The sequence below is a fragment of the Liolophura sinensis genome, chromosome 9, assembly GCF_032854445.1.
Source record: "Liolophura sinensis isolate JHLJ2023 chromosome 9, CUHK_Ljap_v2, whole genome shotgun sequence".
In the NCBI taxonomy this organism is placed as follows: domain Eukaryota; kingdom Metazoa; phylum Mollusca; class Polyplacophora; order Chitonida; family Chitonidae; genus Liolophura; species Liolophura sinensis.
This window is the reverse complement of record NC_088303.1, coordinates 20,936,389-20,960,756: the sequence shown is the minus strand read 5'-3', so window position 1 is coordinate 20,960,756 and position 24,368 is coordinate 20,936,389. Positions and strand designations below refer to the sequence as shown.

Below are 24,368 nucleotides of genomic sequence, written 5' to 3'. Positions count from 1 at the left end.
CAGTCAGAGGTTGTGTATTATGCGGCTTGAGCCTCTCTCGGGGGAAATAAGGTCTTGTCAAATGTGCGCCTTTAGCCGCACCCGGGGACCAAGGGATAGGGTTAGGGTGTGGCTTAATCCGCTCCCTGTAGCGAAAGAGTAACGCCTCTCGAACCTGTAACTCAAAACTGTAACATAAAATATCTCAGATATTTTACCTGTAAATGGCAGTGATTTATATCATTTATTTTTTGGCATGACTAAGAACATAGATATTTTAACTGAGCTGTACCTGTGTGAGTGTTAACTTTCTTACTGTATGTGTATACATCATTAATCTAGATGTGAAACTATCTTGTGGGTGAAATATTAGCTTCCCTTAAACTGACATGTATTTGGCCTGATCTAATCAGTTGTTTTTAGCAAAGATACTAAGCTGTATAGAACATTGATTATATGGAAATATAGAGGTTAGATTCGTGACATGGGAGAGACCCTGGAGTCCTGGAGCTGCATTACATTGTACTCTACACAGAGGCAGGTTGTCAACTATCGAGCCTCACATGTCTAATGAAATAAAAACTACTTCAGCAATACCTGAACTCACCATTCGCCGACAAGTAGACCAAAAATTGTCTCCAAACTTTAAAACCTGATCTCTTTTAATGATTTGGATAAAAATTTGGCTTATATTCACACTCATGCTTCCTTCATTCACAGTAACGTTACACCATCAACATGTTACAGCTTTGTCATTTTCATTGGTCGTTCTGAAGGCCATAAGTATCAGATTTTTTAGCTCTTTCAACAGAGCTAGTTCATGTGGACGGCAGGCTACGGGCCTCGCCATGAGGAGAGCAGGTGCGCAATTGCTCATGGGGCTTATTTGTGGTTGTACCTTTCACAGATTCCTTGGATTATTGGTTGTATATGTATTTCCATGATTACTTGTTGTGAGAAGCCTACAATAGACAAGCAATGAAGAACATTTTTTTGTTTTTTTTTGTTATTATAACTGTATTATAATTGAATTCCGTCAGTCAAGTAATGGCATGATGTGGAATTTTGTGCTTACCTGCAGCTTGTGGGTACATGTAGGTGTTGCTGTAGGTTGTTTACACCCTGCCCAAGCTCGCAGAATTTATGGGTCTCAGTTAGTTCAGTTGTGGTGTTACCATGTCAGTACAGCTCGGTTTTAGTGTTGGAAATGTCTAGGGCACCTAACCTCCCATCTTGTGCTGGGTAAAAACAGATTGCTGCTGCTGTTGAAGGCCTCAGAATATTGCCAGAGCTGAGTGAAGTGCCACAGAGAGTCCACCAGAACGTCCCAGCTGTACATGTAGCCAGAGTGATTTATGGACAGGCAATTATCCCCCTTGTATATGAAATCCTTGTATTTATCCCTGATTCTTATCTGGTTGAAGCACACACACACCAGCAGAAAAGGCTGAAGAAAAAAAAGTGAGCAGCTCTCGCTGCATGCTTATGGGATGGAAAGGGTTTGCCAGAGTGGGATTTATCAGAGATAAATTGAGAGGTTGTTAGAGTAGGCAGGCATGATAAATGGTGGATGGCCATTTAAGTGAGATAGGCTTGTCCATGTAAGCCTGGCTGTAAATTCTCTGGTTATCTGAAGACTGGACAGAAGTTAATATCATGTTCTTTATTCTGTCATTCTTCAAAAAATTCACATGTCTACATATTTAGACATTTTGTAACCAGATCCTTGTGACTGTAATATGGCCCTGTTACTCACTAACCTACACCTAGTGCATATTTTAGGCATTATATCGGAGGGCGCTGACTGTGATGCAACAGTTTCGTTTACATTTTGTAAAGGAGTGTGTAAGAAGGCTACATGAATTTAATACAATATTCCCACATGCTTACATGGTGCATATTTCACTGTTCATGTAATTATTCAGTCCATTCACAATTATAAGATTGAACAGACTCAGTCATTCAAATCATACAGTGCATGTTTGAACTTCAACACATATTTGGAGCATTTGTAATACAAAAAGTTGCCCAGGCACTCAGGTTTCCCCCACTCATAAAACTAGTTGTCGTCGTCATCGTATAAGTGAAATACTGTTGAGTATAGATAAATATTGTTCAAATCCCTTAATGTAGACCACCTGTCATATTTAATTTCTACAGTATTAGGCACCAGGAAATTGTTATTCTCTTTAAATAAAAGTTCCCACGGAGTTGAGTTAAGTGGCCAAATTCCATTAAGGATTTTATTCATAATGTGCATTTATTCATATACGTATACCATTACATACTTGTACACTGTAGAAATTTCTGCATGATGATGGATTTTTAGGAATATTTGAAACATGTGCATGGTCTACAGTTGGGATGGGTCATAAAAATTTGTGATAATTTGAGGCATTCTGTTTACCTTAATCTTGAATTTCCATACAATGTTATAAATGTAAGTGGCATGTGTTGTACAGAAGTAAAGCCCCTTACATCAGCTCTTGTAATGCTGTATACAGAGGAAGAGGGGCCCTGTGGTGTCCTGGTGACTGGCCAGGAAGCCTCATAAACAAACCCCACATGGGCCTGTGCAGATGCTTGTCCTTAGCATTACCAGATGCTACAGCAGCAAAGTCTTGATTTATTCATAAAGAGATGGTTATCCAGAAGAGGTTTTGATTCATTCAGGGGATTAGCCAGAAATTTATATCAGACAAGAGAATGTGGCCTTGCTTCCAGCTGTACAGTTAAACACTGAGTATGTGCAAAGCGGTAATAATGATGAAGTAATTGTCTTTTTCGGGTTGGGAGGGGGGGAGGGGGAGAGGGAGAGGGAAGTGAAGCCTGAAGAATGTGTTTTTCCTTGGGGCCTTATTCACACAATGTATGTTCATATAAGCACCTTAAATTAAAGGATTAAAGATCGTCATCAGTAACAAATGATTACAGAAGACATGAATATATTGGGTGGGTATAAAAAAATGGGCCATACTTTGACAATCAATATCTCCGAAACCCCCTTATGTCAGCTTCTAAAAATTTACACGCTCAAAAGCCATTTAGTCCTAAGTATACAGACCACATTTCAGTTTCATCCGTTAAGATTTCTGTTCATGGGACCAAAATCAAAATAGTCAAAAACATATATTCCAGACAATTCAAAATGATGTTCTACCTTGTTTTACTTCGAAAGGTGATCAGTTGGTCCTCCATCTTCTCAGTAGGCAGCGCGCAAATGTTTCTTCCATGAACTGATTGAGTCACGAATCTCCTAAAAAGTAATTTTTTCCCAGCAGTACTTCATGCGTCACACAGGTGCAGCACGCGCTCTACTCATGACACCTGACAGATGATGCAATGTGGGGCATCGGAACATGCGTTTTTGAGGCTATATTTTCATTTTAACCCTGTGTACAGACTACTCAAGCTATCACCTTGAAAATTGGTCAGTATATTAACAAAATCATGCCATTTGAATGTTGAAAGTTTGAAAGGGTTTGAACAAAGGATAATGGAGCAATGCAGCATCAAAGTACGGCCCATTTCTTCCTCCAGAAGACTGCTATTAAAGCAAGTCATTTGAAACCGTATACAACACTCCTCTGAGACATTATAATCCCATTTGCTCCTGTATCTGTCAGGTAATACGCACATGTGAAAGGGAATTTCAGACTGTCAGATAAATGATGAAATTTAAACATTTATCTTAGAAATATGTTTGTTCATTGAGATTCATGTGAAGTGAATTGTTCATGCTCTGAATGGTATATTTGATTATCACACTTTAACAAGATTACATGATGTACATGTATATATTTTTTTGTCATGTGGACAATTCTGATAGGGGATATTTGCCAAACAAATAGGTTTGTGGACAGGAGAACTACATGTACATTCATTACATCATGTAATGAAAAGGTGAACAGTAGAGCAGAATTTCTACAAACCACTTTTGGGAGATTATTTAGACATGTGAAGTTGAATTGATCAGATTGTGGAAAAGGATTACTTTGTCAAGATGCTATTTCTGCAATGTTAATTCAAAATAAGGGTGTCTGTTGACATTGGCATCTGGTAGGGGTAAAAGCTTAGATGGTAATTTTACCGAAATTGAGTTGACTGGTTGTTGGACATGTTTTCAGCTGTACCACTAACCTTGGCTGTTTGTTTGCATTGAACTATTTGGGGCAGTGACATAGACCAAGTATGTACAATAGAATCCCAGCAAGAGACTTCATGTACATGTAGATTGAAAACCACCATGGGTAGTCATTACTAGAAACCAAAATCACTGATCTCTATTGGACTGAAGGCTTTCTATTGATCGCTTGGCAAACTGGACTATTTTGGGGAATATTAATAAGGTCAGCTGCCTCTGCAACACTGTGAGCGAGTGTAGACCGGACAAAAGAATATTTTTGTGGGGTGGGGGTGCTGTAATTAGATTGTATTCCCTTTAAAAATAGACTTGTTTATTCAAACGTTATTTAGAGAATGTCTAATGTTTAAATCTATTTCTGAGCTAATGAATATATTTGGCTTTTGCCATAATTATTCTTGGTTTAGATGTGATGTGGGTAATCCATGTCATGTTTCAGGTTTTCAGATTAGCTTCAGATTAAGTTTCATTTTAGCTTCACTTTGCTGTTTTACTATTGTTTTCATGATTTTATGAATAATATGTTGATCAATGGTATATATACAAAAATTAAAGTTTACCACTCCATGAGTTTTATGAAATACATGTATGTACACTTACATGTAATTCATGTAATTAAGGTTAGGTATAAGTTGTAGGTTACCAAATTCTGTGACCAAAGATCATTTGAGCTAGTTTCTTGAATACTTGGCATGTAATACTAAAGGTCTTAACAGGGGCTGTATTTAAGACCAGAAAAAGTTGAGAAAGAATTTAAATTGGTATTAGTCACCTTGAATAACACTTAGTAGCCTGTGCTGCTCATAACATATTTTGTGCACTATAGCTTGCCGAATGGAATTATAGCCTCTGACAGAAGTTCCTGATTCCTTGAATTGACCGGTGTGATTGCAAAGTTGATTTTGTCAGCCGATTGGGCTGCAGCTTTTCCGAACAAAGTTGTTTTGTTAGAACCTGGTAAAAGACAGTGGGTTTTGAACCAGGTTTTCTGTCATCACAGGGTCATATAGAAGTGAATAATTCTTGAGCGCCAGTATGAGTGACATTGAACAGAATCCAAGAGATGCACATGCGCAGTATCATTTGATGTTGTAAAGGTACACTAATGTGGAAAGTTGAATGTACATTATGACGAGGAGTTATCTCCCCTCCTCTGGGTAAAGCTGATGTGGGTTAGATGTGCATATACACGTAAAACAAGTCTTTCTCCCACACTAAGGGTGTGGTCATCATACATCTGATACAGCACCTAAATGCCCAATGCCCTCTGTCATTTCATTTGGCTTTTATTTTCACACAAATTTCACATTCATTGTTTTTGATATTTGGCCTTTCAATATAACAAGTGTGAGGCGAAAAGTAAATAATTGTAATAATATGCAAGGTTGGGTTTCCCCTTATTTAATATAGGAAACATTGTGATTAAATTTGTTTCACTAGATTCAAGATTGTTAAAACTTCCACAACTGAGCATCCACCAAGCAGGAGTAAGGAGTCTACATTCACTGAATGTATATGACCATTTACCTGTATACGTACAGACTAGGTTGGCAGTGTTACAACCTTAATCGAATGCTTATTCTTGGCTGACGAATCTTTTTATAGTGATAATAGAATCTGTGGTATTCAATCTTATTTTCATCTGTATGGCTGATGGATTTTTTTTTTTTTCCTTTTTTTTTTTTTTACCTCCTAAAAAGTTAATGACTCCTTGTAACACCGGCATTCTGGTTTCTTGTAAAAACTGCTTGCACTAAAAAGCACCCTTTTTTTTTTTGGTGGCTGCTGCTGAACATTCTGTAATGTAACTGATTCATTTTTGCTTTGACTTATCAGACATTGATATGGTTATATATTTATGCTGAGTTTCATGAGCATCGTTGAAACATTCATTTGTGTATAGGCAAATGGCTTACATGTGAAACATTTGCCTTCATATGTTAGGAATTTCTGTTATATAAACAGATATGTACATGCATATTTGGCTTCAGTCAGAATTGATTCATTAGAATGTACCAGTTTAGTGATCATCACCATTACTGTGTGCACAATTAGCATAACTCCACTGATGGTAAAACATTCAGGACTATCTGTTTCTGTGTCATGCACATTATTCACTGGGTGCTGTAATGCTTTCAAAATGTCACCCATGTTTCTATCCTTGACATTTTAACATATAGTGAGAAAGATACTGGTGAAATATATGCACATACATGCTGTTAATTGCCATATTGCGTTTGGCCAATTCAGAGAATACATTTCCATACTCTTAGTAGAAGTTTATGCTCATGTGCAGTTGTGTATCCTATTACCTGATATATGTCACAGCCTCTGATTTTTATTTTTTAAAAAGCTGTATTTGGGATCTAGTTTTACTACAATATACTATGTAGAATGATCTTTTATACTTTTGAAGAAAACAGGAAAATTTCATTATTTGGTGGGTATAAAAAATACAAGTAACTTTAGTTCACATGATACTTCATTGAGTATTTATAGAAAAGAAATAGATTGTACAAACGTACATGCATGTGTGTAGTTTAAAGCCATTCCTTACTGACAAAGTAGTTTTCAGCCTGGGTTCACACCACTTCGTCTTGGTCAGTGAGGTCACATGTTCAAATCCAGCTCCTGTTGGCATGGTTGCTGCCTTTTGTCCACATGTTTATTTGGTTGGTTTGGGCTCTGTCAGGTTTTTTCCACCCATAAGTCAGTGCATTTGTTATATAAGGGAAATATTCTTCAGTATGACATAAATGCCAATTTATTAACTATTTGCTGTAACTTACTTTCTTAGTTACATGGTTATTGACATTTACATTATGAGAGTGAAAAAGTCCTTAGTTTTGAAGCTTGCGTTAAAGAAAAAACTTGCTCAATCAAAATATGTTGCTCTGCATGTATTTATACCCAACCCTTGTCACTCAACCTCTTCTTACGCATATTTCAAACATGTTGATAATTCAGATTGGTGCAGTTTTTGGCACTATTTCTGCATTGAAATCATAAAGTACTAAAGTGTTTGTATATTTCTCAGTGTACAGTTCATTGGCCACCTGCATGTTGAGTTAGCTTGAGAAATTCTATTACATTTTAGGGCATGCCCCAGAGAATACTGTCATCATGCTGACTCCCGTAGACTGAAGTGACAAGTATAACACCTGTGTTTTTTAGCCTCGAATCATAAATATTTAGCGATAGGGATAGAATAAGTAGTGTGCTTTACAAGCTAGCCTGTAGAAAGAACATTATAAATACGCCAAATCTACCTGTGTATTTATAGCCCCCCATACATTGTAGGCTCATTGCATACATGTGTAATCACTGAGTGCTGGCAATAGACAGATTTAAGCAGGTTGTTTTACCAGCCAGTGATTTTGTAGGGAGGTTAAGCTTTGCTGTTAACACTGGCCTACTTGCCGGTTAGCACATGGCTTCTATGCTTTCATGCCTGACTTCCTGCCCTCGACTAAAAGCACAGGCCTTGCTTACCTGTCTTATCTCAATTACCTAGTCATAGAAGCTATGTGGATAAGGGCTGGATTTACCTAAATTGACTGGAGAAAGGCAGTAGCAGGTTCAGTGTTTATAGTTAAATTTGTGCTGCTTTGGATGCATTCACGTGTTGCTCATAAATGCCCAGACTACAGTGCTGTATTGCTGAATGTCCATCCCTGTGTTCAGGTGGGTTGTTTTACCTACACATGCATATACTTGCTCAGCTCGGGTATTTACCTGAGCCTTCTCAGGTAAACCTCGTTATCTCCAACAGCCTCGGCACAATAGCACCATTGTCTCTTGTTTTTTGACAGTTCTATGTTGTACATGTGGGACCTTTTATGTTCATTATGAGGCCAGTTCTGTTCAAATGGAAATGTCTGTATAATTACATGTATGAACTGTTATTATTTGTTTTATTTAATCATTTGTTTATTTATTTCATTGTTGTTTAATGCAATACTCAAGGATGTATAAGGCGGCAGTCAGGTTTATGGGTTGAAATTGCTTTCTGTAAGATGAATTTACATCTTAAAACAAATACACAATAATGTTGTTGCACCGCCTTGTAAAGCTTTGTCAGGGAACTTAGGTTTTCCTCTACATTATTAGGTAGTGTATATATAAAACAAAATATGTGCATTCAAGTGTTTGGACATATAAGGCCAATAACTCCCAGGGGACAAACGCAAACATCCCATTTTTATATGTAGGCTGTCTACACCGAGAACTTTTTCTACAACAGAGTGAGCCTAATGTAGGGACAATTTATTGAATTGTTTTTGTGATGCTGAGTGATGCAGTGCTCAGATAAAGCTACAAGTTGTCTGGCCACTTCTTTTTATTTACATTTTTTATTTTATGTTTATGCACGTCCAGTCATGTACCTGTTCTATGCAGACTCTAGCAGCAATGATGTCCAGAATAAAATTTCTGTTGCCTCTAAAGTTACCTGAGGTCATGCAGGAGATCTTGGAAATTTGTCATCTGATCATCTGACTATGAGATCACCAGTTATTGATAACCAAGAATTAAATAAATACACAAATCAGTCATTTAAATGTTTTGTTCTGTAGCACATTTGTTTATGTCTTGATTAACAACACACATGTACTATGTAAGCTACATGTAAGTCATTAAGGGAAGTTATTTTGCTGGTTGTCCCTGCTGATTTGTCTCTCAAACTGTCATGGCCATGTTTGACCCAGGTTTGACTGTGCACATCTTATCAGCCACTTGAGGGTTAGGTCAGGTGGAAAAGACTCTGCGCAGGCAGGTGCCCTTAGCTAGTTTCACCAATGTACCATCAGTTTATTTCCTCGGCCTTGTTTATATTGTTTTTATATGATGGGTGTTTTGAACTTAGAGGTCAATGTTACCTCAATATTATGTAGTCCTCCATTGCATGTAAAATGAAAGTAACATGCATGTGAATTTGTTATTTTTGTAGTTGTAGTATAATATACTTTACATGTGATGACCAGCTGTGTATAAGTAAGCAGAAGATAACTTGTAAAAGGCTAAGACTGAAGGAGCAAGCTCTCCACTACACATACATGTATTTAGTCTACCATGCACTCCTGTAGATGGACAGGATCTCTTGGTGATGTTTTTAGCAGAATATTTGTACAACTCGAAAATAGTTGGGCAGCTCTTCGCCATTGTAGGTCTTGTCAAACAACAACATGATAAAAACAAGCTAATGTTCAGATGTTACTGGTTTATCAGGAACACAAGTTTCACACTTCCAGCTGATCAATCATGGTGGGGTCATCGCAAGTCTAAATCAGAGAAAAGGGAGGTAAATCAGAAAGGAGATTACCATTTCTAACCTGGAATTGTTTTAGCTGTGATGAAAGTTGTGATATGTACAGAAGCAAAGTCTTACGGATATGATTAAATGGTACATGTATGCAGATTTGTCATTTCATACATTTAGATGACATTACAGAATCAAGATCTCGGCACAAAAGAATACAATGCACCTACCTATACATACTTGTACATCAGTTATTCGGACCAGAGGGTTGATATGTCAAAATATAATAAACTATAAAACCTAATACAGAGCTGTGAGATTTTATAAGTTGATAATCCATTACATGATATGCTGTATGACAGTACCAGTGACAGCTCTGTCAACCAAATCGTGTAATTTTTGTAATTACTCCTGAGCCTAAGGCTATTACAGATAGCATCAAATTCTTGATGTTGTCACCACCGATAAAGACATGTTGACATTTCCCAGTGTTAATGTCAGATTATATCAATCATTTTTGGTACTGGTTGCTGGGCGGCGATGGTGTTAGGGCAGTTACACAGCTTCCTCTTCATTCAGGCTGTTTGTGTGTGATAGGTGAACAAAGTAATATTTTCTTTGCAGCTTTGTTAAAGCAAAGCTCTATACATGTACATCATTACATGTTCAGGAAAGCCAGTTGTAGCTTGGTGTTTTCAGATAAATGTACAATTACCTTTGTAACCTACCGTTGCACATATTCTGACATCTATTCATCACACTCATTATATTATTATTATACTATTCATTATACACGACATGCACATGTTACTGTATACATGTATCACTATGTTAGGTACATTTGATGTTTGACCTGAAGAGCCACTGTATGACAAGAGATGCTGCTTTTTCTTAAATGCTGTAGATTGCTTGATGCTTGAATGATGTGCTTGTGTACTGTATGAATAAAGGTGTAATATTGTACATGCAGATGTTAACTAGTGTTGCCTCTCTGTTTTAACCAGCCTCCATAACTACTATGATATTAAAATTTCTACATTGTTAAAACCATATTTTTTCTTGGAACTTTGTTAAACATCATTACATGTGCTTACAAGTCCAGTGGCTAACGCTTTGCTTGTGGCTTGACATATTCTGTTGTGCATGTAGATATTTATGTATGCAATGTCCTTATTTTGTCCGTATTTTCTTCCACTCTGTTTTTCATGTAGATCGAGTTCCGAGTCGCAGCTCGCGTCACTCACATGGTAGTTATAGAGGAGACCCTTTCCATGGTAAGCTATTCTCTAACTGACTAACTACAGCTTATAACTTGTATGCTGTACATATATACATACATATATATACAAGTACATTGCACGTCTAATAGACTTGTTGTGGACATCATCATGGCTGCCCAGCATACAGTAATGTCTGTGATCAGTTATTTGTGAGCTTTTCTAATCTATATATATGCTTTTCCTTTTGGCTACCTTTGTTGTGACTAACGACATCAGCTTCTGTTTACTTGTACCTGTTAGGAGATGTACATATATGTAAATTTTATACGTGTAAGTGTCATGTAGAGGAAGACATCCTGGAAAAAGAAGGTATTTGGAAAAGTCTCATCTAATGCCATCATGTGTTGGTTTATGAATGTATACTTTGTAGTTCATTAAAAGCGATGAAATCAGAAGCTTTCACTAGGTGGTCAGGGGTTGCATGCACAAAGGGATCTTAAGCCTAAGTTGATTGTAAATCATGTAAATCTCAATCATAGCCTTAGCTTACAATCAGCATCCTTTTACACCAAGGGTTTTTAAGCTACGATAGTTTACAGTCGTAAATTGCAGTTAAAAGTCAAATTTGAACTACGATCGTGATGGTAACTTCCTTACAGCTTTGTAATCCATTGTAAACTCAATTAGAGGGTTTTATAATGGATTGTAGCTACAATCTCTTTGTTCAGGTGTGCCCACATTTATAGCCCAAGTACAAGAAAGTTATTTTCTTCTCATGGTTCATGTACCGTTTCTCTGGACTAGGGAGTTTTACAATGAAAAGATAAGAAATTTTAACCATTTTCGACATGCATATTAGGACATGTTCACCAAAATAAAGCTTATGATGAGTAAGTCCTCTTTTTACAGTACAATTTTCATTGGAAAGTTGTTAGAGTAGCCATTAGAGAAAAAAGGGGCAACATGATTGGCCAAAAATGTTAAATGTATAGACATGAAGTAAGACGTGGCTGGTTTCATACAACCTTCTCGTATGCCAAGTAGTGACTACTTTTTGTGACTTACGAAAATCCTGTTCTTGACAAGCTGATGCAGCGAACAAAACATTTTTTTTTTTAATAATAAAGCTTGTATTTCTTGGCTAATACAAGGGAGATCTACTTGGATACTGTGTGTGGTTTCAATTACTCTTTCACTATTAAAGGCATCTAAAATAAGAATAAAAAAAAGTACTAGACCTTTGCAGATAAAATAAAAAAACACTACACTGAATGCTTCCATGCTGCAGATAAATATCATAGTGAGAATATATAACTTATTCATGTATACAAGTTGCTGCTGATATGGTTTTCTTTGAGTGGTAGCAGTACTGTACACATTCTAAAGCTTGCATTATCTAGATACAGTTTCAGCATCTATAAGATATGGCAGGCAAATATGTAGTGTCAAGACAAATCATGTACCTGTAACTGTTTTATTCTGTGCACAGACCAGTGATGTATACTTACAGATAGATATAACACAGTGGAACAGCAGATAGTAGGTGTATAGTCATATTTTTGGAATTTTTAATGTTTATAGATAATTTATAGCTTTGATCTTGCCATGTTTGACAAAAAATAACACATTAGTAGGTAAATTATTGTAGTCAGATACTATGAGGGAATAGCAGTCATGAATAATTTTATGTACAATTTTGACTTTAGACAAGTTATTTGGCGTAGACAGAGGTCTTCTGATTCACACAGCAGATAGGTTTTGAGATAATGGTTTACGTATAAGCTTTACTGAAATAAGCACACAAGGAAGCCATGCTTGCACCTGTCTGGTGTGTACATGTACATTATCAAGCTTGCGTTTGTCTCAGTCAGGGCTGGTTGTGTCTGTCTCTTATTAGGAATGAGTGTTGTGTGAGAAAATGACTGCAGTCATGACAGCCTGGTAGAAAAAAAATATTTACACTCTATCTGGGTGGTTTATTTGTGAGCCAAGGAATTATGCCTTTTCATCCCTTTAATAGGTTGTGGAAGAAGTGGCCTGGCCCATGTCAGTTGGACTGGCCTAGCAAGAATGATGTTGTCCTACTCTAAGAGGCCTTCTTCATTTTTTATACAAGGGGGGTAAGGTGCCCCTTGGCTACTTCTATCCACCAGCCTGAGAATTTGATATGGTTGGATGGAAATGGTACAGAGCTTTAAGTGAGCATTGTCACATTAATCTGTTCACAAGATACTGGAGTGTTAATTAGCGCCCTACTTTGACAGAAGAGCTTCATTGTACCCAAGGGGGATAATTTAATCAGGATGTATTGATCTGAGGTTGTGGAATCGGCCTGTCTGTGTATCTGGTCAGTAGTAGTATCAAGCGGATTGTCTGGAGGTAACCTATCCACCTCACACAACTGCACAAGACAACATGGTACTCCGTACGCCATCATCGGGTAGACCAACTAAATGTTGCTGTGTTCCCTGGAAAACGCTTGTACAAAGACGCAAGTGTTACCCCAAAACGGATTACATTTTGCCAGATTTGGAGGGACTCTTTCCATCTCTGAGTGAGTGTCTGTGGGATACAGTAATATTTACAACTTTTGAATTCATCATGCATTTTTATTTATATGTAACCAGGCAGATGACTGTACAGGTTTAGCCTGTGGCCGATTCCAAATGGGGAGTTGTTTTGATTATGGGAAAACCTTTTTCTGAGTGAAGACCACAGATGATAGTTATTGAGGTTTACATATGTTTATAGCAGAACTTACAAGACTAGGCCAGGTGGTATAACCTGAGAATGTCAAGAAAGAACATATAATACATTATGTCTGGTTATTAGAATGTCTGTAGGAATATGTTCATGGATTAGGATTCTCTGCCCATAAATCCTGCAGAGCAGATATATTCAACAGCAGTGTACACAGTGCTGTAATTTGTCTTGTTTGTGGTCTCGGAATAATGCCGCCATGTCTGTGCCACAAACAAGGCAGCATTAGACAGACACGATATGTTTGCATTTCAAATCAGTTTTTGGGAAATGATTGATACAAGTAGCCTTCCATGCACATGTTGAGTTTTAAATATGTTTTCGTGTTCAGTGAAATCAATTTTTGTATACATACAGTTATCATGTGATAACATTCATTGGCATGAATGCATCTGAATTTGTCTTTCACACTTTGGAAGAATCTTTGTTTTTTGGCTATGGTGTTGTTTTTGTCCTACCACCTGGGTGATGACATTACCAAACTCCTGTCAGACTTAGCACAGTACCTGTGTACTTGCCTGATAGTGTTACTGGCAGGAGCTAACAGCTGTGTTGGTTGTTGACAGTAAACAAGTGATTCTGCAGCAGTGATATTTACCCTGAGCTGGTCACTGTTTCTCCAGACCTCCATGTCTCTGGTAAACTGGACCTGTGTTTTCACAATTTCCACAGGGCTTGTTCTCTTCTCTACATGTGGCATGTAGCCGCAAAGCAGGACACTTGTGAGCCTAAGATTGCCACATGTTTTATGAGTAGTTTAACAGAATGTTAGGATATCTTCCTTTTAGAACGTTTCATAATGCACATGTGCAGCCATGTACAGCCAGATGTAAGACATCATGCTCTCTACAGTATATTGTATTGCATACTGTATGATACACTTGCACTGTCACGGTACGGTTGAGACATGTTCATTGGGAGCCCTCTCTAGATTATCCATGTGTTTATTCAGAAAGAAGAGAACACCAGGTTTTCTCTCACAGTGATGATACATTGATCTAAACGTTCAACACCCTTCCAGACAGTTTAAAAAAAAGATACAGTAATAAAGTATGTAAATAGTAACTACATGGAACTATATGTATATCTTGAATAGAGCCTTTAATTCTACAGGTTCGTCATATTTCTTTGAGCTGTGCCCATGCAGTGTCATCATATAATTTAAGGTTTAGCTCATCTGCACATAGTAAAGATGCAGTTACATGCAGTGTCATGCCTCTAATGTTGAGGTAAATGCCAGGAGTATTATCTCCAAAAGTACTGCATGTATTGAGCTCAGATTTTGGATACATGTAAAACACAATACTACAAGGGGATGTTCCATCTTGGTGCTCAGTGTTGAATTAATTACAGAAAATTACAAGATTCAAGACTTAGTGGGATGAAGAAACAAGACAGATTTAACATTCTGATGTTGATTGCTATGTTACAGGCCCCCGGATAAATGGCCATGCCAAACACGACCGTTTACGAGAGCTCAGAGAGCGGGACCCCCGACTGGCCTATGAATCCTCGTCCATGATGAGTAGTGACCTTGATAGCTTTTTTGATTCAGAAGATGACACTGCTAGCAGGTAAGCATAACAGACCCAGTTCTAGGCCTCCAAGCTTTAAATTCAAGAATTAATAACAATTGCTTTATGGTGGTTTAAGGCAAGAAACATGAACTGACTTAAGTCATAAAATTTGTTTGGTGTTTTGTGGCAAAACAAAGGAAAAGTTGCATGTGGAGTAGTGCAAAGACTAATCAAGAAGATCATTTAAGAAAAGTTTTCTTTTTTATTTTTTCTATCTGTCTAAAAAGGATTATGTGTCATCTAAGCTACCTAATCGAGTTAATGCAATGAATGGTCTATTCTGCAGATTCTCCACACAAACTGGCACCACAGAGAGATCCTCCCGATATGGGCGACACAGAAAACGACGACGGCGGCACCGCTTACCCCCCATTAGTAGAGTAAGTCCTGTCTGCAGTAATAGATTGGAAAACATTTCTTGACTACATGTCATGTCCCAAGTTGTAGCAAGATTGTAGCATAATGTATCCAAGCCATAACAGAGTTGTAATGTGATCTATCCAAACTGTAACAGATTCAAGTTGTAACATGCCCATATTCATTCAAGTCGTAATATATCCCAGTTGTACCATCAAATTTGTATCTTACACTGTACATGTATCCACATTGTAATATATCCAAGTTATAACTTACAAGTATCCAATTTGTAAGATATGCAACATGTTAATCCAGTGTAAGCTCGCTGTAAGGCGCCTTGATATCGGATACAATATGACCCAGATATTGTCCCCCAAAAATCAGTGGTGTGCATTCATGTAAGAAGGCTTAATTTTTGAATGACAACAGCTAAAACAGCAACGAACAAGAATTTTCACCAGGAAATATACATAAATAGCACTGCATCATTCACTTCATTTCCTACTGTTGGTGTGTGATCCAGGAGTTATTTCAGTATTTGAGGTTTAAGATTTTTTAGTATAATATTAGTATAAGCAAAAAGAAAGGATTTTTTTATGAATGATGGAGGGTTACATTTCCTTGCAAGCGAGTTTGATTCCAAACGCATGTGGCGCTGTTGTTGCAGAATTACTTCCGTGTGTGTGTGGCTTCGTCAGCAATGCAGAACTTTTTTTTTTGCTCCCTGTAACAGGCATACCTCATAAAGGGTTTATGTTGGTTCACTTTCAGTAAATGCTGATAACTTAAATCAAATTATTGAATGGCTATAAAGCCAGGTGTGAAACTACATGCACAGGGGAGCAAGATGTGGGTTACCAACATGTTGGGGTGGAGATGAACTCACCCAAAGTTTGAGCATGTCTTCTTTGCTCTTTCCTTCATTTAATATATTGATATATCATGACATACATTGAAACGGTAAACACTTTTTTTTATTTGTTCACTAGCTACGTGTACAATGAGATCATGTGGTCAGGTTGACAGTAGTCTGCCGAGTCCACCATTTTGAATCAGAGGCATTATAAATATCATGAGTTACTTATGATAAGACCGGGCATGAAAGAAATGGATACCAGATATAAAAGTACAGTGGACAGAACTACATTAATTGATTTCAGTTTAACATATGCTGAGTTCTGTAGATCACCTCAGGTCCATGCTTAAACAATACAAGGCTAGCTTCACGGGATATGAGCAGGACAGTGCCAAGATGCTGGTGTTCCGCATTTAAAACCTCGTGTTCAGTAATTGGATCTGTAGGTAACAAAATTCCTACACATTTATAGTAAACTAACAGTGAAAAAGCCTTTGACAAAACACGCTTTGCAACGATAAAACTTAGTTCATTGTCAGTATCAGGTAGGCCTGGATCCCAAGGTCATTTCGTTATAGTGCGATGTAGCCTATAACACGATAAGAAGTTTTCCCCATAACGGCGCGCTATAGTAAGACTGCACTGTATCTAACAATTTAAAACCATGGTTTGTGTACATGCTGAGCTTGACATAAAGTTAAGTTCAACTTCGTAATGGTTTATCATTTGGCTTCTTCTTTCAGGCATCATCATTTAGCAGTATAACAGATTCGACCATGTCTTTAAATATTATCACAGTAACACTTAATATGGGTAAGTCATTTTGTTTCCATTACCGTGATCGTTAGATGGTATGATTAAAAGCCATTTTTACATAATTAATAATATATACATAAATTAGTATGGTGTTAGTAGCATCTTGCACATGTGACTGGTGCACTGTTTTCCCTTAAATTTCCAATCCTTGCAAAACCTGTACCAGTTGTACAGGTAGGACTAAATATAGTCTCTTTTGAAAGTGAACAGCAGATTGTTGAGCTATACAAAGATTCAGCCAATCATGTCTAAAGTCAGTGATTACAGACCAAACAGTAACAAAAAAAATTCATAAACCAAGAAAGACCCACTTGGCACGTTGGCTTGTGTAACCATGTGTTTGTCACTGAGTATGTGTGTTTTTTTGTTTTTTTTCTGGAATTTGTCATCTTAGTTATTAGGTGGGTTGCTTCACAAGTGCGCCTGTCACAGTTGTGAATGAAGTTGTTGGACATCTTTATGGCGTTCCAGAAACAGTTATTTCTTTCTCTTTTTCAGATACTGTAAATTTCTTAGGTATCAGTATTGTGGGTCAAAGTAATAAAGGGGGAGATGGAGGAATATATGTGGGCTCAATAATGAAAGGGTAAGTGTCATTTGTGGTTCTAGTTTTCATATTCAAATTACAGAGCTTTAATCATTAGTGCTGTTCTTGCTGACGTTAACCCTGGGGCATTCTTACTTCCATCAAAGAATCTTCAGCTTCATATGTATGTAACATCTAAAACATTTTTGGAATGAAATAAAACATCAATGAAAGTTCGTGCATGGAATTAAATATCCCATATGTTATGATAAAAAGTCGCCAGCGTGTCCTACTAAATAATTTTTTTTTAGAGCTATGATCCTAGCAAATGACTGTTGATATCACAGAAGCTTTCTTCACTGATTATCACAGAATGGGATGTCAAGAAGTCTATTAAGACAGTACTGACAGAGGCATTAATTCTGTATACAGCAGGTTAACTCTAATGAATAAGTGGACATGTGCTTCTCTTATGTCTGATTTGTTGTCTGATGTTGGTTCCTAGGGGAGCAGTGGCTCAAGATGGCCGTATAGAACCGGGTGATATGATACTGGAGGTGAATGGTATCAGCTTTGAGAACATGAGTAATGATGATGCTGTCCGGACACTCCGGGAAGCTGTTCAGAAACCAGGGTGAGTTCAATGTACATGCTTAAACACACATACAAAACATGTGTTCATTGAAGTCACGTGCATCCAGACATAAGAGTTACACTCGAAAATACGCACACCTGTACATACATGCATATGTAAAAATTAACTAAACTGCTGTTTGTTCAGAAAGTGGATTGAATTTGAAGGCAAAGCTTATTCAGGAGGAATTAAGAATGCTTATAAGTATTGGGTGATTTGTAGCCCACTTTAAAATATATCTTATTTTTTACCTGGAAAAATTATTTTCTTCTTGTTTACATTATTATAAGTGATCCTGTTATGTTGGAAACTTTGCTGTTCTCAGCCCTATCACACTAGTCGTCGCCAAGTGCTGGGACCCCAACCCAAAAGGCTACTTCACGGTGCCTCGGCAGGAGCCTGTTCGTCCGATCGACCCATCTGCGTGGGTGGCACACACAACAGCAATGAGGTCAGAGTGGGGGAGGGGCGGTCCGGGATCTTCCCTCAGCACAGTCACCTCCACAAGCTCCTCTATAACCAGCTCTATACCAGAGTCAGAGAGTAAGGACATGTACACAGTACATATAAATAGCAGTCACATGTTTTGTTTTTTTTTTGTGAAAGATCTGATTTCCTAGTTATAAAAGTGGAAGGCTTTCAGCGATAATTAAAGAAGAGATGAATTTAAAAGATGTTTGTGAACAATGTAAAATATGGTGATAGTCTGTGAGATATATAATTCAAGGTGAACTTGTCTGCTAGGATACATGGTATCCTGATATAGTGTAAATCTTTTTTTGGGTGGTTAGGAAATTTATTTTCTTATTGTCAAAAAGGACAAGTTACAAAGTTTTGAAAATATATAGTTTGTCACGTTCTTGGTGGTGTTGTCTGTCATTTAAAGTTTTTGTATATTTGGATAGGACAGGGTGATTTGTATAGAAAAGTAGTTCATGTATTTAATGACCAAGTTGTGTGGAGGTTTTCATTGGCTTCTGGTATGAAAAAGAAGAGTGAGAAGTTTGGCACAGATATATCCATGATGATAAAACCTATTCTTACTTGTCTCTTTATCTTCAGCATGTCAGTATTTCTCAAGAATGCCCATGATGTCATCCTGAGCCCCTGAGGGGCGTAATGACTAGCTCAGAGGGTTAGCTGGCATTTGTTCTTCTTCTTAACCAAACTCTTGTTGTGGAATAAATGCATGTATGATTTTTATGCTTGTAGGATTTGATGATCTCAACCTGACTGTGAACACAGACATGGCCACAGTGGTGAAAGCAATGGCCTCCCCAGACTCCGGCTTGGAAGTACGAGACAGAATGTGGCTAAAAATAACAATACCCAATGCTTTTATAGGTGAGACTGCCGTATTTAACATTATCCAACATCAGACAAACTTCTGTTTTTCACTGGACAGCCCATTGGGGATGTGTACAGATATATTATTGTATGTGTCAGCTGAAAATGCTGCGTGTCTGTTGTCTGCTAACCAGGCTATCTCCATTTGTTGGGTTGTGACAACAGTGATTAATCACTGAGGCGATTCTCGTATACATCAGTCTCTGCGCTGAATTATGGGTCTTTTGCACGACAAATTTGTTACATTGAGCGACGGTATGGAAATACGTGTATATGTTATCAGTAACTGTCAGAGATTTCCGGTATCCTGTCACTGAGTAACCATGTACCTATTAAAACAAGCTTGGCAAACAAATTGGCAATAGCTAACATCCTGAAAATTCAGTATCAACTTAAACTCAGACATTATGTTATATGAGTTGCTCGTAGTAAAAAAAAACATGTTGAAAATTTGACCAAAAAATAAATTCTGCATGTTTTCTTTTGTGGGTGACAAAATATGAAACTTAGATGTTCCCTTTTTCAGGATCTGATCTTGTAGACTGGCTTTTCAACCATGTGGAAGGCTTTGCAGACAGGAGGGACGCAAGAAAATATGCCTGTAACCTATTAAAAGCTGGTCTGATACGACACACAGTTAATAAACTGACCTTCTCGGAGCAGTGTTACTATGTGTTTGGTGACTTGTATGCAGGTACGTATGTGCAGAAATATGTTGCCCACCGTGCATTGTCTTGGGAGTTTGAGAATCCAACTCAGAACTGGGTGACCCAGATTCAATCCTGGGTCGAGTCAAAACCTTGAAATATTGACATGTTTTGGAACTTGCTGTCTGTGTGATATACATGAATGTGTCATTTTGTGTTGTGCATATATATATATATATATATATATATATATATATATATATATAGGCACATATATGCATATAAAAAAATAATAAAATGCCTTAACTTTTTACATTTTGTTATATTCCTATATATGTGTGTATATATATACTGCTGTCTTTTGTTTTGATTTTTGCCACATTAACTGGGAAGTACTGATGCAAGTAATGTCATAAATTAATTCTTTTGTTTTTGAACCTGCATTTTTGGGTTGTCAAGGTCAATCAATTGGTGTAAAAAAAAAAGCATGGTGTAGATCTGTAGACACTGTAATTGAATCTGAAACTTTCAAAGTGCACTGTATGACAATGTATATGGATTCAAGGAAAATGCCAGTAATATTTTCTTCACTAATTATCATCTACTTATTTTCATATCCAGGGGCCCCACAGTATCCAGGTAAGTTGCTGTTATATTGATCATGGTACTTTTATGGGCACCAGCATATTCACCTGTGTTTAAAGTGCTTTGATAGGCTGGAAACCACAAGCTTCATACATAAGGAGGATATGTAGTTTTGCAAAAGCTCTACAGTGATAGATAACACTTAAGAAAGTTATATCCATGATGTTGTGGAACTTACATGTATGGCACCCATAACACGGCTAACTTAATAATGAATGTGCAGAGTAAATTATTCACACTGTATGACATGCTTCAATAAATAAATTAAGTATATCCTCTGTCTACCTTAGATTTATCAGCATTAAGCCTGGAGGATGTGGACTCGGTGTCAGAGGCTGACCGGGATACGCTGGCTCCTCTCCCACCCCCCTCGTGGAACAGTTACATGCCGCAGAACATCAGTTACATCCCCCCGTACAGCTACACCAGCACAGAGAGCACCAGCTATGTGGATGGGTTTGCCCCTCCTGGAGTGGGTGTGCCCATGGGGGGTGGGGGCGGCAGCATCGTTGGGGGTGGAGGAAACGGCAGTGCTGGATCTGTTCACAGTGGTTCAGGTGAGTAGACTGTCTGTCTGTCTGTCAGTCACTTCATCATACATACCATCGTTATCTTCATTCTTCTGATTTTACCCACCATATCGCTGTAACATTCAGGGTGTGGCTAAGAGGCAAACTCTCACACTTAAGTGATGCCAGTGTCTGTTTGCTAATGCCCTACTTTTCAAATCCTAGTGTGACAAAAAGCATCTTGAGAGGCAGTATTTGCACTAGAATACACTAGAATGTACCTTAATTTTAGTCCGGAGTTAGCATGTTGATCATTTTCTAGGCTTCAGCATTTTGGTCAGTATGATGTTCCCTGAAAGATTGCTAAAATAAACACCTTCAACAAGACTCATTAATAAAATGTACATTAATGATGTCAAAAGACATTAAGTTGTTGCCAATAGATCTACATGTATTTGTTAGCGTTTCAACATAGAAACGTAATTTTATGGTGTTTTGTTACAGTAAAATAACATAAAAAGGTACTGGCGTTTCATGGTGTGGAGTTTGACCTTTAAGAGGTTTCGGGTCTTTCTTGTGGTTGGTAGAAGACATCACTGTTCTTCTTTCACTTGGCTTATGGTGTCACATTTTCCTCATTGCTGTCTTGCTGATCAAAGCTTTTCATCTTGATTTATTTCTCAAATCATTCCTAAATAGAGCTGATAGGGTGGCCATGTCCAAAAGGCAAAGTATTATGTATTTTGTGTGATTTGTAACAGATTTGTAAGGAAATATTTACATCACGCTTTAATTTGTATATGTTGAAAACTTTTCTAGTGTAGGTTACAGGTAGGTGATACAGTCACAGAGTTCAATCAATAATATCAGAAGTCCATCACCTAGAAGTATGCAACTTCCCGATAGCTAGTCTCCATGGCACAGTACACATGTTTCGTCGTATGTGGAAGCTCTCGCCACCTGGTGGAGAAAAATGTCAACCTCTTGGGTGGAAATTGTGAACTGAATCCTGGGAAATCAAATTGTAAACGGCTGCTACAAGAACTGGCTACACCTTGAAACAGATAGTCCGTAGTTGACTTTTTGTATATTTCCAAGCAATTATATAACAGTTACTATCAAAGACGTTGTCCTTTTACAAAACTTTCGGTTGTCCTAATTTTTTTAAAGTCTGTTTCAACAAAACAGAGTTTGGAACCCATCATGCATCAGAGGATCTCAAATGTTTGCTGCATAATAGGGACAGAGAGAATAAAATATGTGGATGCACATATAAGGTCACATAATTTGTTGCACATCGCAGAAGAGTGAAAAGTGCTGTAGAGACAAGCTATAGGGAAGATGTATGCTTCTAGCTAATGGACTTCTGGTATTATGTAAAGCAATGTTCTAGTTTCATTGCTCAAGAAGTAATCTGGTACTACAGATTATGCAACTGAACTTAAAATTCTTTCTCCTATTTCCAGCTGGTGGACTGTCACAAAAAGTTTCCGTAATTTTTCTGAAATCTTGTATTAATGAGGGCAAGTCTTCGTTCTGTATAATCTGAAATACACCCACATTCCACACATTAATAAAGGGTTTTGGTTTGAATGTGTATCCCATACATAACTGTCCACCATGCTTGCTTCTGTCGGCTTTCTATATATTAATGTTTTTTATAGTTTAATCCATGCATACATGTAACTGGCATTAACATGCCATAATTGTACTTCAACCTTGTGCATGCATACAAAAGAACAACTGTGATTGAATGCTATGCGGTTATTGATCATTTAATCTGGGACTACATGAGTAGGTTGACGAGTTTCAAGGCTTGACAAACATTTTAATTTTTTGGACAATGCATTATTTGTATAAGTAATAAATTCGAAATTTGAAAAAGTTTTACTTATTTTATATTTCCAAGTCCCTATAAAACAATTAGTTTCAAAGACATTGTTGTACGCAAGAAACATCTTCGTGTAGATCTGTGTGTAGGCTTGTCTGACGTGTTATTCACCATCTTTTTCTAGGCAATTTACAGCCTAATCAAGGTGAAAGATCTAAACACAGGATGTATTGAAAACAATGTGTAGAAATTTCTATTGTCTTTCATCCTTACCAATTTAAATTATTAATTTATTAACGACATACATATCTATGTGCCTGTCATGACTTTCCAGCAAGGTTACTACTAAACCAGCTTCGTCGATGTACATTAAGTCTTAATTGAAGAAATTACCTTGAGATTTTGAGGCACTAAAATGATTCAATCTATGCACGTGTATATTATCTGTACATGAAGATCATAATGTAATTTGACTCCTTTAATTCATGGTCCACCTTCTTCTGTTGTGGTTTTAAAAAAAAATCTTATTTTTGAGTAGTTTAGCAAGGGCACTAGATTACCCTACTCCACTTAGTTAACTGACCCCACACTATATAATTAAAAAAAATTCTGAGCTATGGTTTTCAGCAACAGTCAAATCAGATCAGTTATTAGCGTATTAAATTCCACAAACAAGTACATTCTTAGTTTGTGATTTCAAAAGATCAGAACAGTATTACCAATATAAAAATGTAAGAGTTTCAGCTTGGTTTCAATTTTTGTAACAAAGTGGCTTTGAGCCATGATCAGTTATTTACTTTTTATTGCCACTCTCCATCTTGTCATGGTCATCATTTCCTCCATGTGTTCTCTTCAAACTTCAGTATATACATGTACTAACTATGCATCTGGAGATGCTGTTCAAGTAGGCTGATGTTCCACTGATTTTATACAGGCTTGCTAAATGTTCGCCAACATTTTATAATCATGCTGCCTTGCTTTTCTGCAGTTCTATAAACTTATCATACTTATTTCTTTCTGAAGGTACTGACCATGTCTTATGGCTGCGTTCTACCTTTAACTACTGAATGTTTTGTGTTTGACACAAGAAAAGATCTGAAGATGTTCGGAAGAAAAAAAAAAGCAAGAAAAAAAAGGGAAAGAAAACAGTGTTGTTTTAATTTATATAATGTAGTATCAAAACAGTTCTGTGATTTTTGAGCGCATCTTCAGATTTCAGATGGGTATCAGATCTTGGTATTTATGTCTCTTTGTTGAGGTGTT

At 37.3% G+C, this 24,368-nt stretch overlaps 1 protein-coding gene across 8 annotated transcripts in view; it reads left to right on the top strand.

The window, feature by feature from the left end:
* Positions 1-24,368, top strand: part of LOC135474910 (segment polarity protein dishevelled homolog DVL-3-like) — a 49,313-nt gene that overhangs the window by 13,176 nt on the left and 11,769 nt on the right. For 5 of the 8 annotated variants that reach the window (XM_064754592.1, XM_064754588.1, XM_064754587.1 and 2 more), the window contains exons 5-15: positions 10,592-10,654; positions 14,793-14,934; positions 15,224-15,317; positions 16,894-16,963; positions 17,465-17,552; positions 17,998-18,126; positions 18,452-18,669; positions 19,339-19,470; positions 20,000-20,167; positions 20,742-20,759; positions 21,056-21,322. In XM_064754592.1, the coding sequence (XP_064610662.1) occupies positions 10,592-10,654; positions 14,793-14,934; positions 15,224-15,317; positions 16,894-16,963; positions 17,465-17,552; positions 17,998-18,126; positions 18,452-18,669; positions 19,339-19,470; positions 20,000-20,167; positions 20,742-20,759; positions 21,056-21,322 (1,389 nt within the window). The remainder of the gene's footprint in view (positions 1-10,591; positions 10,655-14,792; positions 14,935-15,223; positions 15,318-16,893; positions 16,964-17,464; positions 17,553-17,997; positions 18,127-18,451; positions 18,670-19,338; positions 19,471-19,999; positions 20,168-20,741; positions 20,760-21,055; positions 21,323-24,368) is intronic. The other 3 variants (XM_064754594.1, XM_064754590.1, XM_064754591.1) reach the window with 1 other exon arrangement.